This window comes from Notothenia rossii, assembly GCF_949606895.1.
Source record: "Notothenia rossii genome assembly, chromosome: 9".
Classification (NCBI taxonomy): Eukaryota; Metazoa; Chordata; class Actinopteri; order Perciformes; family Nototheniidae; genus Notothenia; species Notothenia rossii.
In genome coordinates this window covers 57,743,826-57,762,014 of record NC_136907.1, presented here as the reverse complement: position 1 = coordinate 57,762,014, position 18,189 = coordinate 57,743,826, and the positions used below count along the sequence as shown (strand labels likewise).

The following is an 18,189-nucleotide window of genomic DNA, read 5'->3' as shown; positions in this document are numbered from 1 at the left end:
CACAATAGGCTAAATCACCCAACCAAGAATATTGTTACCTTTTTTGTATCCTTCCTTCCTGATTACATACGTTACTCCCCAAACCGGCATACACACATACGCACGTGCACACGCACTGCGGGTCGCACTCGCAGCATTGTCAATGAGTCTATACGTTTTGAGAAGATTATGCGACTGCATCCTAAAGGTGGAGCGAAAATCATGAAGGTTTGTGCTGGAGGGGACGGGGGAATAATCCTTTGAGTTCTCGGGGAGAATGACAGAGCGATGGAAATGTCGATTGGCTCTCGGATTATTCGCTTATTGTGAGGAGCTGATGGACGACGGACTGAGGGATATTTTTCCCCAAAGAATGGACGTTTGATCAACTTTATTTAATTGAAACATTTGTAACAGAGCTGCTCATCCTCAGGGAACAGAAATGGTGCACAAACTTCTGCTGCACATCGGTAAGTTTACAGCTGCACACGTTTCAAAACCTGTTAGTATAGGCTATATATGTGCATCATGTTGTGCCTCAAATACTTCAACACGATTGGTTGCGTTTTTTTGTGTTATAACCTTTATATATACAGTCTATGGTTATAACCAGTGGTGTAAAGTAACTGAGTAGATCTACTGAAGTACTGTACTGAACTACAAGTTTGAGGTAATTTTACTTTACTTGAGTATTTCAACATACTTGTACTTCTACCCCATTCAGAGGTTAATTGTGCACTTTTACTCCACAACATTTATGTATAGCCTAGTTACTTTGCAGATTTTGCAGATTTTGATAAATAATGTGAAATAAAATCAACAAATCAAAAGCTACCCTGCAGTACAAAGTCATTATATTAGCTGCACATTTACCAGCTTTGATAACCACGTCAATAATTATAATCGAATCGCTATATAATATTCAGAAATGGGCCAATCTGCATACAGAGTACTTTCACTTTTGGTAGGCCTACTTTAAGTATATTTTGATGCCAATACTTTTCTACTTTTACTTGAGTAACATTTTGATTGTAGGGCTTTTTACTTGTAACAGAGTATTCCTACACTCCGGTGCTGCTTAAGTCCGGGTATATGCAGGAATCCTGAAGTCAAATGTAATACCTTTTAAGAACTTGTTTTAAGACCCTTTCCATACATTTTAAGACCTCACCGCCACTTGGAGTTTTAACCGGTTACATTTACAGTTTTACCTCACATTTACTATCCAGTATTGATTGTCCTTTCTCCTTATCTTCCAACCATTTGGACGCAAACTTGCATTTCCCCATAACGATGTTGTGTAACAACCGGCGTAAACGGACCTTCGTGCGCTACCAAGCAGTGAGCGTGCGATATACTGTTCAGATGACGTCAAATCCAACGGGATGCCATAACTACACAGAATCACACTACACGGGATGCCATAACTACACAGAATCACACTACACCAGTGGTCGCCAACCAGTCGATCGCGATCGACCGGTCGATCGCGAGTGTGCTGCGGGTAGATCGTTGACCGTAAAAAAAAAAGTAACAAAAGAAAGAAAAATCAAATTAAAATAATAATGTTCGAAAAATACGTTTTTAGATGTAAACCTATCATCCACCACCCCGTTAGCAGGTGCCACTTGATTGACGTATATTTGAGACACCTCAATAATATAACACATTAACCGTGCTTTACGTGAACCTCATCATGACACAAGAGACGACGGCAGGACTGTAATTTCCCGTGTTCAGTGAACGCAACAGAGGCAACACACCAGACCAATCAGAGAGTTGCATGGAAATACACGTGTGCTTGTGTCATTCAAACTCGGCTCTGTGTGTTTGTGGCGATAGCGCATTTAGTGTGATAGAGAGGGAGTGAGGGAGAGAGAGGGACCGGTGCTAGCGGGGACCGTGATGTTAGCATCTGGTTAGCTAGCTGCACTAACGGACATAAGGAGCTGTTTCCACAACAAGCTGGAAGAGAGTCCTCTCCTGTCAGACTGAGGGGCTCAGGTGAGCTAAAGGACTCTTGAGTGTTTAGAACAGTTTTGTCACAAATTATTCAAAAGATTATTTCCGCGGCACACCTTCATATGATCATTATAGTTATACAAACAATAAGAGAATAAATGAAAAACAGGTATGACATAGCCTACTATATGGCAGTAAAACAAGAATACAGTTTAATGTGATTTGTAAAATATCCATAAAGATAAAGTAAATCTGTTTACAGTTCTGTTTCATCTGGGTGCTGAGAGAGGTATCCATAGATCTCTTCATGTTGCTCTCAAAGTGCACCAGATTGATGCTTTGAACTTCAATATTTAAAAAAAAATCTTCCCGGGGGAGCATCCCCCGGACCCCCCTTGAGGAGGTGAGGTCCGCCCCCCAATAGCACTTTACCCCTGCCTATATGCCGTGAGCTGATTATGGAGCCTTCATTGTAACAGTAATTCAGATGCAATTAGCCTATATAAAAGGCCTCAAATTGGAAGCATTGTCTGGGCCGTCTTTTCCACTCAATTTTGCAATAGGTAGATCTCGCCTTTCACCAAGGCAGAGGTCGGTGATCTTGGGCTTAAAAAAGTTGGTGACCACTGCACTACACGGTCTACGCAATGATTACATTCAGGCAGACTGTAGAATACAGCCTCTTTGGACAATTGATATACTTATTGAAAACAAGCTACAAAATGTAATAGCCTACCTTGGAAAATACCGTTTAATACTTTTTAATACTTTTTAATAGCCTTAATTTTCGCTAAATTGATTTATCAACTTTTAATACTTTTTAAGACCCCACACCATGTAAGTACAAGATCTGAGTTCTCCCACCTCTGGTTATAACTGCTCTGTTGTAAACACTTTGTATTTATAACAACTGGACATTTAAGTGCATTTCTGACACATTGCAACTTTATTTGTAATCTCTTGTTTTCTTACAGCTTTGGCAGCAAGTCTCCTCTCACGTGAGCTTCCGGGGGCCTCAGCTACCAAAACAAAAACTCAAGGTATCACCCCGACACACCGATCGTTCTGTAGCCTACTATTCACCATTCAAAGGCCTATTTTCTGCTAAAGCCCCTTAAAGAAGAGAAGTGCGGAATAGAAATATGAAGTACATTTTTAAACATAAATATCTTAATTATATTTATTATAATGACTTAAAATGGAATTTGTGAGAAATTAAATACAATTTAATTAATCCGACAAAACAAACAATGTGTAGACATTCTGAACTCGTAATCGGTATTAATTTATTATTTTCTCACAAGATACTTGTTCAGCAGAGTAATTTAACAGTGTTTTTAAGATTTTTGAAGGATGAATTGAATTGCCTAAAAGTAAAAAAAAGTAAGGCTGAAAACAACTACACCACAGCCACATGACTTAACGCCACCACCACTTTGTAAGAGGTATGTAAAAACTTGTACAAATAAATACCCTGCGAGTGGATTCAAGTTCTAAGACAATCACGTGGGGGAAAGGGATTTTTTTTATTTTTTTTATTTAACCTTTATTTAACCAGATAAAAAGCATTGAGATAAAATCTCATTTACAATGCTGACCTGGCCAAGAAGGCAGCAACGTTACACATAACACATAACACAAACATATAAAATACAGAGAACATAACTAAGAAAACAAAAGACGAAAAAAAGCAGTTACTACATTGTGCACATTAGGACAGTAAGAAAGGCACTACTTATTACTGCAAGGGCAGCTGGTGGTAAGGACTTCTGACAACTTCAATTTAAAACAGGCTATAGAAACAAGTGACGTCAGTTTGAGGCGTGATTGAAGGTCATTCCAAGACCAAGGACCATAATAAAAGAGACTCCTTTTTCCAGCCTCAGTCCGCACAGCAGGAACCTGGAACCGTATCAAGGCACTGGATCTGAGGTTGTAAAAGTCACAAACTGGAGCAAATCTGGCACATATGTAGAGTGGAAGATTTCCTAAAATGGCTTTATACATTAATAAAAACCAATGCTGCATCCTACGCATAGTGAGTGAGGACCATCCAGTTAGGCTATACAGTGTGCAATGATGAGTCCTATAGGGTGCATTTGATATATAACGCAGTGCAGCATGGTAGAGTGGGTCAAGTTTGGCCAAGACAGTGGGACAGGCAAATCTATAAATGGTGTCACCGTAGTCCAGCTGGGACAGGAATAAGCCAGAGACCAACCTTTTACGGGATGAAGTTGAAAAACAACATTTAAGTCTGTAAAGGAAGCCAAGACTGAATTTCAATTTCTTTGTTAGAACTTCGATATGGTGTTTGAAGTTCAGATTACTGTCCAACCAAAAGCCAAGATATTTGTAGATATCAACAAACTCAACAGAGACGCCATCAAGGGTGTCAATGGAGAGGCAAGAGGACGCTGACTTGGGAGCAAAAAGCATTGCTTTGGTTTTCTTACTGTTCAAAAGCAGTTTGGAATCAAGAAGTGCATGCTGCAGCGTGATAAAATCAGATTTTAAATTGGAAACGGCCATGTCCAGAGAAGGAGCACATGAATATACAATAGTGTCATCAGCATACATATGATAGGTAGAAAATTGCATCTGATTACAAATATTGTTTACATATAATAAAAAGAGCAAAGGCCCCAAAATAGAGCCCTGTGGAACGCCCTTCTCCAAGGTGACAGGGTCAGAGACAGTGCTACCCAACCTGACGCATTGAGTACGGTCGGTTAGATAACTCTGAAACCAACAAATGGCATTATGACCGAAACGAGACACCAACATAACATTAGACATAATGTGGTGATCTACAGTATCAAATGCTTTGGCTAGGTCAATAAACAATGCAACACAAACAGATTTGTTATCCAAAGCAGCCTTGATATCATCTAAGACTTTCAGACTGGCAGTCACAGTACTGTGCTTTGATCTGAATCCAGATTGCATAGGGTTAAGGATGTTGTGTGAATTTAAAAAAAGTTTTAGCTGAGTAGAAACTAGGGACTCAAGAATCTTTGATAACACAGAAAGATTTGAGATAGGACGATAATTATTTAACTCAGTGGGATCACCAGCTTTCAAGAGGGGCGATACCAGAGCTTGCTTCCACAGAGCTGGCAGTGTGTGAGTGGACAGGGAGAGATTAAAAATATCAGTTACTGGTTGTGCTATAATCTGAGCTGCAATTTTTAAAAAGAATGGGTCGAGGCCGTCAGGCCCGGCAGACTTTTTAAGATCAATTGAGTGCAAACCCTGTAAGACTTCAGAGACCGAGAAAGAAGCAAAATCAAAAACAGGGGAGCTCATCTCTTGACTAGGGCTGTGAGTACGACCATTTAGAGAGTCATGACTTTGCTCATCAAAAATGTGACCAGCCTTTTTGAAGTGAGCATTGAAAGCATTAGACATACCATCTGAATCTGAAATAAAATAATCACTGACCTTCAGTTTTTGTGGGAAACTAGAAACTTTCTTGTTCTGAAGTGATTTAATTGTTTTCCAGAACTTAGAATGGTCATTAAAACAATCAGTGGTTAAGCTCAGATAGTAATCAGTTTTAGCTTTTTTAATAAGGGCTGAACATTTATTTCTGAGGACACGAAAAAGAAGCCAGTCATCACTAGTGTTAGACTTTCTAGCTAAAGACCATCGCTTATTTCGATCATGAATTAGATCAGATAGTTCTCTAGTAAACCATGGAGTGTTCCTATTCTTGACTCTGAATTTTCTAAGGGGGGCATGTCTATTAATAATCGATAAAAAGTGATCAATAAAAAATTAGACGGCAACATCAACAGATGGAATTAACGCTATGAAGTGCCATTTAACCTCCGCCAGATCGTGTAGGAAAGCCTGCTCAGAGAAGTGTTTGAAGCAGCGCCTGAGGACAATAAGGCCCTTGGCTTTGGGCAACTTAGTGCTCCTAATGCAAGCAATAGTGCAATGGTCACTGATATCATTAGGAAAAACACCAACAGACACATACTTATGAGCTGCATTTGTTAGAATGACATCTATAAGGGTATCGTTATTGGGTTTGGCAGGGTTTATTCTAGTGGGACTATCAATAAGCTGAGTTAAGTTCAAAGAATCACAAACCTGCTTAAACTGTGAAGATTTATCACTCAACCAGTCCCAATTTAAATCACCAATTAATATGATTTCAGAAGAAAACATAGACAACAATTCAGTAAGGCTAGTAGTTGCATCCATGATGGCCGATGGAGGCCTATAACAGCCAATAACAGTGAGAGGAGCATTTGCTATAGTTATTTGGACTGCTAGCAACTCAAATTGCCTTGGAATTGAAATTGAGTGAAGGACTGAGCACTGTAGTTTCTCAGCAGTGTATATTGCAACACCACCAGCTCTGCCCTTACGATCCGTTCTGAATACATTATATCCATCAATGTGAATAACAGTGTCAGTGACAGACGGTTTTAACCAGGTTTCAGAAACTACAACAATATCAGGTTTAGCAACTAAAAACCAGGTCTTGAAAACATCTAATTTGGGCACTAGGCTTCTAGCATTAACATGCAGAAAACCCAATCCTTGCCTACAGCTAAACTCATTCGGAGTTGGCAAATTATGCAAGGAAGCAGAGAAACACTCAGGACCAGGGTTAATGTTAACGTTACCAGAGAGTAGTAGCAGTAACAATATTAACAGTCTGGAAGATGATTTTTTCACATGGGCTCTGGACGCGTCGCTCCTCGGGGGGGCGGGGCTGCTCCAATCCTTCGATATTAGTTAGTCCAGAGTAAATAGGGCAAACGGGAGAGCGCATTTCGTGCCATGAAACATCAGCTTTTGGTAAAAACTATCCGATGGAGTCAGCGCTCCAGAGGTTCCACCATCTGAAAGTCCGAAGTGAATAGAGATATTGCTGGGAGGCAACCCGTCAGTTTTGCCGACATGCGGTCTGACAATTAATCCCAGGAAGAAAGCGAACACAAGGGTAGCTTTAGGCAACATAGTGCCTTAACACACCCAATTCAGGATCCGCAGCTCAGGTGAATCCGCAGCTCAGGTGCATCAGCCCCCGACAGCACGGCAGGACAGACAGCAATCCAGAGTCCGAAGGAGCGAAAGCTCAGGCAGAGAGCAAACAATCCAGTCACAGCGAGGCACCGGCACAAAACAGCCCAAAAACTCAAGCTTTTAAAACGTTTTTAAAAGCGCAGCAGACCAATTTAAAAACGGGTCTAAAAAGCTAAATAAAAATGATAAAATGTCAGTATGCACAAGAAGAACGAGGATGTTAGTTAGAACACTAACAGAGACAGAAAACAAATCAACGTGCTGTCATCTTGGGAGGCGTCATTAGTTTCATGAACATTGTTCCAGAAGTTTCTAGAAAGACAAACAAAGATAGACGAAAACCGAGGCCAAATCTAACATCCTTGGCAAAAGTAAAAAACAAAACTCAAGTGTGCAGTACGAAATGTTTTCATCAAGGGAGCTTTAGGGACATTAAAATACATTATTTCATGTTTTAAAAAGAACATGCTTGATAAGATTTGAAAATAAAATAAAAACCGCATCTTCCGGCGCAGACTGAAAACTCATCTCTTTCGACTCCACTTCGAGCGATACAATTACTAACAAAGGATGAATTTCTCATAGACTTTTATACAATCAGGTTACTCTTTGCAACCAGTGGAGGTTTACCATCAATTAAAAACCCCTATTGCACTACAAGATCTTTAAAAGAAGATCAATTATGACAAAATAGTGGTGTGCTAAACACTTTCTTCTGCCTGCTGTCTTTTCACTTCTTTCTTGTGTTTGCAGTGAAGAACAACTCGGGTGTGACACCAGCTGGGCAGTGTGGGACCTGGATTAAGGAGCCTGAGGGAGGGTATTTCACCTCACCCAACTACCCAGAGAAATACCCTCCTGAGAGAGAATGTGTCTATATTATTGAAGGTGAGGCTTCCATATTTGTTTTTTAAGACATTTCCGACAGTCCCATCTTTATCTCACTTTTTCTCTACCCCTCTTCTTTCTCAAGCCTCTCCACGACAGTGCATCGACTTGTTTTTCGATGAGAAGTATTCAATCGAGCCATCCTGGGAGTGTAAATTCGACCACATCGAGGTACGGGATGGGCCATTCGTGTTCTCTCCAATCCTCGGGCGCTTCTGTGGGCCGGAAAGCCCTTCATATGTCCGCTCCAGTGGGAGGTACCTGTACATCAAGTTTGTGGCTGATGGGGAACTGGAGGCCATGGGTTTCTCTGCCCATTATAACTTCACACAAGGTGAGTGATGGGTGATAAGGTTAACAGAACTAACAGGAATGCACGCTTATACGTAAATTAAGTGTTGCCAGGTGAGGCCCATTGCGGCAAAAGTTTAGCATTGACACCTGTGGCACTTTATCTAAGTGTTCTTATTGAAATTAATGAGGGTGGATAGTACAAAGTGTTAATTTAAGTTTTGAAAACTCTTTATATTGAGTCATTTCGTATATTCCCATAATGCTAGGGATGCAGTGTTTTTTTTGATTGATAGCAGTTAGCATGTGTTAGCATTAGGGCGTTAGCGAGCCCTTGTTCTGATCCCTTCACCAACTGTGTGTCTTAAACACTCTTTAATAGTTTGACGTGAGTATTTAAATGTTGACACTAAAATGTGAATCCTAACTAACAATCATGATGACTTAGCTAAGGTAAACTTATCTCGGCAAAAGCTCAATGCGTATATTTTCAGAAGAAAGTTAGCAAATGATAAACTTTGTTTAATGAACATTGGTAGCTATGAATGTTCATGGCCGCGAAAAATTATCCCCAAAAAGCCTTGTTGACGAGACGGGTCCATGTTCAACATCGATGGATTCCCCTAGCATGGAAGACAATCCGTCCAGGTTAACAGTCACACCGAATGGCCCCTTCCTCACAGGGATGCATTTTGGAAAACATCATAGTTTGGGTATGATTACTTTGTTAGTCTTAAAGGAGCTTCGTTTTCATGGTTACGAAGGACAACAGTGGTAATCTGTGCAGAATAACAGGATTTTCTCAAATGAATGTTTTTTCATGGGAGGACATCCTAGTCAGGTCACAGTGGAAAAAAGTGGAAAATAATTGATTATATTATTCTGTTTATTTATTTTGTTTGTCTGTTTTATTATTGTTTTTATATCATGCCAGCTGGCGCTCTGTCTGGCTGGCAGGGTTCATGTTTCGAGTATTAATACTGCTCTAAGCCTTCCACTCCTTATTTGGCACGCTCTCCCGACCCTGCTATAATTTTAACGTTGTTGGCTGCAACCTCTTTGACACAGATCTTCCCTTTCAGTCCCATTAAAACAGACATTGACACCGATGGACACTGGACACTTAGCCTGTTATAATTAAATTGTATTAAAGGTTGTTGGAATTTTTTTAAATTGTGCGTAGATATTGCAACTTTAAAAGTGGTTTGTTGGCTGCTGGGGATGTTCCTCCATTTCCATTTGTAGTGTAAGCACACCAGCTGATCAGGGAAGAGGAGTGGAGCATTTATTCACACACACACACACACACACACACACACACACACACACACACACACACACACACACACAAACACACACAAACACACACACACACACACACACACACACACACACACACACACACACACACACACACACACACACACACACACACAGACACACACACACACACACACACACACGTTAATGAAAGCTTGTCTTCAGGGGAATACAGCTTGTCAGTGCTGAGCCGCAGTAGCAGCTTAAGGGAGTCTAAGGCAGAGGCTTCATTAGCAGCAGATTTTATAGGCCACCTACACTGATGGAATGGGGAGGGGTGGCAAAGATGAATCAGCATCCCTCTGTCCATCCTTCTACACCCGTATGTTTATTTATTTCTTTGTTTGTTTTGTTATGTTTCTTTCTTGAGCCGTTATTCGTTATCTTTTTTGTTCGGCAAGGACTCTTCCAGTGTTAACAAGGGTGTCCTTTCCAGGCACTCTCCCTTTTTAAGTTGTTTGGTAATGATATTGTTTGTCTGTGCATGTTGGGACTCAGTGCTATTGTTCGGCAAATATCATACACACTTTCCTCATTCTTTTCACACAATTTACAGGTCATCCTACATTCCAGTGTTTATAAAGTTATAATCATGAATAAGCATTTATATTTTTCGGAAGCTGAAAATCTAAAGGAAATACTATTTCCCCTTTAAGAAGATTTGTTTCATTATTGGCAGATCAGGATAAGCTGATTTCTATCCGTTTACATCATATGTAATGAGTCCCCATTGCCAAGTGCTAATCTCCCATCTTATTCTACTCATTACTGGCAGGAGAGAATTACATCATTCGATATATACACATGCTTGCACACATTATTTAGGACTGTAGTATTTGAAAGGGGCATTGCATTGTGTGCACAAGAGAAGTAAAAATATCACCTTTCAGTGGCTCTGTGAATTATAGTTACACAATGCAGTCACAAACAGTGTCTTGCTTTTAGCAGAGACTGTATTGTTATTGCATGCTTTTCTTGTTTATGCTGACTTTTGTGAGTTTACAAGAATTTAAGCCAAACTTAAAGGTATGCTGTGAAGTTTTTTTAAGTTAATGTATGTTGCGAGAGGTAAACTAACTAAACTTCATCAGTATCTTTGATATCTGTTGTCATGTGTTTTTTCAGCTTCATTCAATAAATCAGTCCAGAATCTTTTCCTCCTTGTATGTAAAGTAGTGTCAAACAATGGATCACATGACTATTGTCCGTGAAAGGTTTATTTGTAGTGCGTGTACTCACGCATTTAATTTAATCTAACTGCAGTTCGGAGCATGTTAGCTTCTTTCAGTTGATTGTTTTGGCCTGCAATTGTTTCATCTGTTGGCGTCTGGTTTTGGTTCACACCATTTGATATGATTCCATGTTTGTTTAGTATACATGTTGTTTTAATCCACAATGTTCTGGTTTGTGCCACATACCTTCTAGCTGAATTATATTAAGGGAGGATTAACACAAACCATCCTATATTGTGCCTTCATCTGATCTTACATGTTTTTCTCATATTGGGTATAAATCCTCTGGGAATGCATTATTGCAACATACACACACACACACACACACACACACACACACACACACACACACACACACACACACACACACACACACACACACACACACACACACACACACACACACACACACACACACACACACACACACACACACACACACACACACACACAGAGGAATGAATGGGAATGATCTGGACAAGCCTGGAGCAGAGTCAGGAGTAAACATGTGGGGATTAATAAAAGTCCTTCTTGATGTGAGCCTCAGTGGACTCCATCACCTGTTTTCTTTTTTAGATTATACCTACTGACTGACACATTTGCTTGCTGAGGTGTACATGCAAACTGTACTTCCAGAAGAATTTGGAAAACAAAATAAAGAGAGTAGAATTTTTTTACCAGGTTGTCACTGCTGGCGGGGCCTAATCTGTCCTGGACTAAGCCTGTATATCAGGGTTTATAATCCACCTAGCAAGTAGATTCATCAGCACAAAGGTTTAAAACAATTTCTCTTGCCTGTCCGAGGCCAAGTGTGTGTTTTTCTTTTCAAAGAAGGGCATCGGAGGGGGGGTGGGGGGCAGAGGGAATGTACTGGTATATTATGTAAACCTTGGCCAGATGTTTTTATTTTTCTCTGCAATATTTCTTTATATATTCATCAGTTTTGTTTTGTGTATTTCTTTTTGTTGGTCTATTCTTAGATACTATTCGTTGCGTATACTATTCACATGTTGCAAATACAAAGTTTCATAATTTGAGATAACAAATGGAATAAATGGATTATATCTACATGGTAATTCTCAATCAGGTTTAATTGTACTAGGAATGTGGATAAAAATACATTATTAATTGAATGAATCGTTTCTCCATGTTTAGTTTAAAATTAAAACAACAATGAGTTAGTAATACGTTTGATTTGGGACATTACGTTATACATCAAAAAAGCATTTTGAGGTAATGTGTGAAATTGTTTCAATTTTTTCCATGCAACTCTTTTTCTAAAGGTTGCCCCTAACTGTTCAAAGACTTCCATTAATGTCCCAAATATTTATTTATTTCTAACACGTTTATCTTCTGCTTTTAGATCCAGAGTTTACTGGAGCTGGGGAACTGCCAGCTCTGCCATGTAAGGATTTTACTTGTATTATTAAGTCACAACATAATTAGAGCTTTAATAGACACTGCTTACTATAAGTTCATACAAATGCATACATTTTTTGTGATTGAGTCCTTATTTTTTAGGCCTTAAAACTAACATTACTTTAAATATTGTATTCCACAGTTTGTGAGTTTGAGCTGAGCGGTCCAGAAGGCTTTGTAGAATCAGGCCAGATAGCCGGGGAGAGCCGAGCGCTGCAGACTGAGGCTGTAGACTGCAGGTGGTTCATCAAGGCTCCACCAAGAGCTAGGGTCCGTATCTGTCTTGAACTGTTTTGGTCTTGCTATGTGGTGGTGCTGGTGATGGTATTGCTGGAACATGTCATTTCTTGATAACTCTTATTTGTTTACAACATTTAACTTTTCCATTTAGTTTTAGCCCTTAACCTAGTTTTTATTTGCGTAAGTGTTAGCATAAGCCACGAAGCGAAGGATTTCGAGATGAACTAGATGAACGTAATAGAGTAAATGTCGATTGGCCGTTGTTAAAATGTCTTATAATTCTTTAAAATCAGTCCATCATCAAAGCTTTTGCTAGAAATGTGGAAAAACAAATTATGAGGGATAACCCAGCTAGAAATGTTTTGTTCTAAAAACATTCTGAAAATGTTACCATTCACTGTTCTATGAATGTTTTCTTTTGGTTCCCAGAATTTTCTTCTGAAAGGTAGGATAACGTTCTCTAAAAACATTCTTAAAATGTTTGGTGATAACCTTCTTAAAATGTTTTTGATAACATTGTTAGAACATTATGCCTTACTATTCTTAAAGCGTTTTCAGCGGGAGGTTTTATTTTGCTTCCCAGAATGTTCTTCTGAAAGGTAGGATAACGTTCTCTAAAAAGATTCTTAAAATATTCGGTGATAACCTTCTTAAAATGTTTTTGTTAACATTGTTAGAACATTATGCCGGACTGTTCTTGTTTTTATGAAATGTTTTCATCTGCAAGTTAGATTTTTTTATGTTGCCAGAATGTTATTATTTTAGAGTAGGATAACGTGCTTTACTTTTAAAACATTATGCAAATGTTCTGTGGTAACAATTTACTGAAATATTTTAACATTATTAGAACATAAAGACATAATATTCCTTTAATTTCTCAACTCAAAATTCCTGGGTAAGTGGACTGACCATTGTTGTCACTAAGATGATTTTGATAGTTTACTTACTGTTGGAATTGGACTACTAACACATGTAAAAGGATGACTCAGAATCAGCTGGTGAGCCTAACATTTGTTTATTAGAAAAGGGGAGCTGGGAGTGGAGGTTGGTTATGGCAGCAGTGGGAAACAGTTGTTCCAGGGTGGGTAGAGAGGCCTTGCTGGTCTTGGGAGTGTGGAAGGCCTTGGATTCCTCCTGGGAGAGACACACAAATCAGTGTGAGGCAAAAGCAGGCAAAGTTGTCAAAGAATATGCTGGCAAAAAGCTAGAGCGGCACGCAACAAACCTTTCACGGCAACAATCCGGCAGGGAATGAGTGCAGGCTGCAGGCCTTCATAGTGTGGCTGATGAGCAGGTTGCAGGTGTGGTTGATTGGAGATTGCTCCCAGCCGTGTAGAGCAGACCAGCAGGCGGGGGGGGGTGGGGGTTACAAACACTAACAGGGGTTTCAGGGACGGGCAGTGACAGTCGGTCCGTTCTTCTATATGTCTGTCGGTCTCAAATCTAAAGGGTGCAATAACGATTTTTCTCCACTATGCATAAACAGCGGACAATATTTATGCGCAACCCTCCCAAACCACACACGGCCAGATAGCTTATCCAACAGTTAGAACGTACATACGAGACACAACCTTTATAGTTAGAAAAAAAGTGTGATTATTTTCTGATGTTTTACACATATGATATTATGAATACTGTGGGCCTACATACCTTTAGTGTGATTGTAAGTGCATGTGAGTGAATATTGGCATGCAAATTCGTTTTTATACTTCCTATTCATTGTCTCAATGCGCTCATACATCTTAAGAAAGTTATCACCAAAAATGTTAAGAATGTTTTTAGAGAACGTTATCCTACCTTTCAGAAGAACATTCTGGTAACCAAAATAAAACATCCCGCTGAAAACATTTTAAGAATAGTAGGGCATAATGTTCTAACAATGTTATCAAAAACATCTTAAGAAGGTTATCACCAAACATTTCAAGAATGTTTTGAAAGAACGTTATCCTACCTTTCAGAAGAACATTCTGGGAACCAAACAAAAATGTCCCGCTGAAAACATTCCTAGAACAATGAATGGTAACATTCTCAGAATCTTTTGAGAACCAAAAATGTCTAGCTGGGAACTCACACATGCCACCGCCAACATGCAATATCTGCTTACAGCTTATCATGAATTACGTGCTTGTTTGTTTTTTTCAAAAGGAAAATGTGGTGACATCAGATTTTTTAAAACATCCTTTTCAAACAAATGCAACAATTTTGTTTTTTAAAGCGCTCTACAAATAAATCTGACGTTGACCATGACCGTGTTTATATACCATCACAGGAACGTTTTATAAAAAAGAATAACCTCCTGAAAACATTTTCTGAATGTTGCTTTGAAAATGTTCTTCTTTTGTTATCATGTAACATTGAGAGAATGTTTTATAAAAGAACATCTATAATATGTTACCCCAACAACGTCCAAAAAACATCCTCCGAATGTTGCAGGTAAAACGCTCCAATTTTGTTAACATATCACATTAAAAGAACATATTATAAAAAACTTTCTGTCATCTCAGGCCTCAATTACATCTTCAAAACATCCTCTGAATGTTGCAGTTAAAACGTTATGTCTTAGTTAACCTTAAACCTTATAGGAACATTATTTAAAAATAATAAACATCCTCAAAAGGTTCTCTGAACATCAGATTAAAACGGTGTAGAACCTGTAGGTAACGTTATAGCCAAAGTTGTGAGAACGGTCCCTGCTAGCTGGGAAGCCAGCAGCAGTAACTGACATCAAAGCTCTTTGCCCACAGATCTACTTGCGTTTCCTGGAATATGAGATGCACAACTCGAACGAGTGCAAGCGTAACTTCGTTGCCATCTACGACGGCAGCAGTTCGGTTGAGCACCTGAAGAATAAGTTCTGCTCCACGGTGGCCAACGATGTCATGCTGGTGTCTTCTGTGGGTGTGGTGAGGCTGTGGGCAGATGAGGGTAGCAGGAAGAGCAAATTCAGGATCCTCTTTACAACTTTCCATGAGCGTGAGTGAATCTATATACCTGCACGCTCTCTTTTTACCGGTGCACCGGCTATGCTTGACAATGATCACACAAATCTAATTGTAGCTTCTCTAGTGGCGTTTTTGGTTATACTTATCTCAATATTATTTGGGGGTTGGGTTGCCCGATGAACGATTCCATCTTCCAATTCAGTAAACATCGCAACCCCGGAATATTTTTGTAATTTATTGAAAAGGTGTTTTAGTCCAAATCACAAAGATAAATGTTTACACCAAGACAAATGATGAAATAGGATATGATGAATAGAAAAATCTGATCAAGGCCTATTGAATCGAGAAAAATAGGGATCCAAGCATTCATTTATTAACCAAACCAAATTAATGTGGCTCAGTTTTTATAGTTTGTTTAAATCAATAGGCAATTGTTCAGTAAATGGTTATAATAGGTTGTCTTTTAGCTTGTTGTCCTTCCCCCAAGTGACCAAGCATATAATAGAATTATCTACATTTAAAAATGACTATGTTTCAATATTATGTGCGCCATGGCATGACTCCTGCCTCCGTTTTTTCAGCTCCATGTGAAGGAGAAACTTTCTTTTGCCATAGCAACATGTGCATCAACCAAACGCTGGTCTGCAACGGTATCCAGAACTGTGTTTTCCCATGGGACGAGAATCACTGCAAAGGTACCCTGACACAATGGCTGCCATACAGCTATACGTTGGCTCTAGCTGAACATAAAGTCATTATTTTGTATGTTATTTTCCTAACTAGAGAAAAGGCAGGCCAGTATTCTGGACACACTGGATGGCACTAACATGGCTATTATCGGCGTCACCTGTGGCCTGGTTCTTATCCTGCTCATCATCTCTGTCATCATCCAGGTCAAACAGCCTCGCAAGAAATACATAATTCGCAGGTTACATTTTCATATATCTTATTTCAAAATTCAATATTTATAAACGATTGTTTTTATAGGTATCTCTATTCTAATGATTTTTACAGAGGGGTTTGTTGATAAATCATTCGTGGCCTACATTTTTATTTATGTAGAAAAACACTTTGACCCTTAAAACCTGCACCCTAGGAAAAAGAAGCCAACATTTTAAACCTGGCTTTAATATTCAGATTTCTGTTGCTGTTCTGAGAAATACTCTCAGTTTGTAATGCTTTTCTGAACATTAACTATATTAACTTGTGTATGTGTGTGTATGTGTGTGTGTGTGTGTGTGTGTGTGTGTGTGTGTGTGTGTGTGTGTGTGTGTGTGTGTGTGTGTGTGTTCTTTCCTTTAACTATCTTAACAGAGATGACTTTGACCCTGCCCTCCTCCACCCTGGTTTTGAGCCTCCTCATTACGAGCTCTGCACTCTGCGCCGCACCCCCTCTGGCGACGTGAACGATTCCGCCATGGCCGAGGACTATGAGAAATTTCACAAGCTCCGACGCTCCTCCTCCAAATGCATCCGTGACCACCATTGTGGCTCTTTCCCGGGGAGCATGCATGGCAGTGTCCACGGTAGTCGCAGCAACCTGAGCATGAGGGACGCAACCATAGTGGCTGATGGGGGGGGCCTCCTGCCACCACCACTGCCTCCAGGGATGGGCAGCCAACAGTCACCGCACCTCTCCCAACATACCACACCCGCAGGACACAGGAGCATCCTGATGATGAAGCATAGCTACTCTCAGGATGGGGCAGAGGGCTACAGGGCAGAAGAGGACGAGGACTTTATGATGGATGATGGTCCCACCACCAGCCGGCAACGCATGTACCACAATCATATGCACCATGGCACTTCAGAGCAGGACCATACCGTCCACCGTACACTGTCTAATGACTTCTAATGTAAGAAAAAGGGCAAAAAATAACCCGCCCCCTTTATTTGTAGTCTGGTGATGGGAACATTTGTTTTGTTCAATTACATTTCAGTTTTATTTATAGAACCTAATGCTCCTCTTAACAGCTTCTGTTAATGTTATTGGCTTTCATACTTCAAATTAAATGGAAGTGCGGTAGCACATAAGATGCACATGTCTATAATGCATTATAAACATAGTTATTATGTTTTATTGTCTGCCTATTGCTCTATATATATTTCTATTTATTTTTAACAGTTATCAAAACATATTATAAAGCATGTTATAATTAATTTTATGGCAAAATATTATAATACTTCGTGGTCAATCACTGACAATGTTTTGCAAGGGTAATGTATAGTATTTATTATTATTGTATACTCTGTGTTTATAATGCATTATGGCCCTCTAGTGGAATAACCGGAAGTTTTACATAGTTTGCAACATGAGTAGAGTGGACTTAAGTTTGTGAAAAACACACTAGTACTATAATATAAATACTACTTCACTTTTGTTCCTTATTTGTTCCTTGTTTCAAGTCTGGAATAGGATATATGAATGACTGCATTGTATATGAGAACATCTTTTTGCATGGATGACATCATTGCACCACCAAATTAAGAACATTTTTAGAACCATAAAGGAAAAGCCTGTAATTATCAGGGACAGCAATTCATGGAAACATTCTATCTAGTCATTACTGTCAAGTCTACACTCAAAGAAACCTGTAGCAAAATATTGTTTTGCAAATCCAATATACAGTGTTCTAGAAACGCTTCTGTGGAAATTGATACGTCATACATTCATTCATTTGACAGCCATTTAGTTGTGTTTGTTTGTGAGTATTTATTGATATTATTCATGTGTATTTGTTTTTCAAAATGTAATCTCGTTTTATTTCTGGATGAATTATCCATGTTGGTTAAATGGCTGTCTCTATTTATTTATTTAATTAAACATCAGCTTTTTCCTTTACAGTGCATGGCACCATGGCATTGTCATT

The 18,189-nt window shown here is 39.3% G+C and overlaps 1 protein-coding gene across 1 annotated transcript; it reads left to right on the top strand.

The window, feature by feature from the left end:
• Window positions 1–280: 280 nt before the first annotated feature.
• Window positions 281–18,184, top strand: LOC307020145 (neuropilin and tolloid-like protein 1). The gene is made up of 10 exons (XM_079651310.1): window positions 281–449; window positions 2,916–2,981; window positions 7,741–7,875; window positions 7,961–8,209; window positions 12,082–12,123; window positions 12,280–12,407; window positions 15,122–15,350; window positions 15,901–16,014; window positions 16,103–16,247; window positions 16,634–18,184. The coding sequence occupies exons 1-10, from the start codon at window positions 422–424 to the stop codon at window positions 17,172–17,174; spliced, it is 1,677 nt and encodes a 558-aa protein (XP_079507436.1). The 5' UTR covers window positions 281–421; the 3' UTR covers window positions 17,175–18,184.
• The last annotated feature ends 5 nt before the right edge of the window (window positions 18,185–18,189 follow it).

Bases quoted from the DNA above. Each gene is read 5' to 3' on its own strand.
- LOC307020145 (XM_079651310.1), top strand. From the start codon at position 422: ATGGTGCACAAACTTCTGCTGCACATCG. The intron at 450-2,915 runs GTAAGTTTACAG...GTTTTCTTACAG, and splicing joins CAAACTTCTGCTGCACATCG to CTTTGGCAGCAAGTCTCCTC. The intron at 15,351-15,900 runs GTGAGTGAATCT...CCGTTTTTTCAG, and splicing joins CTTTACAACTTTCCATGAGC to CTCCATGTGAAGGAGAAACT.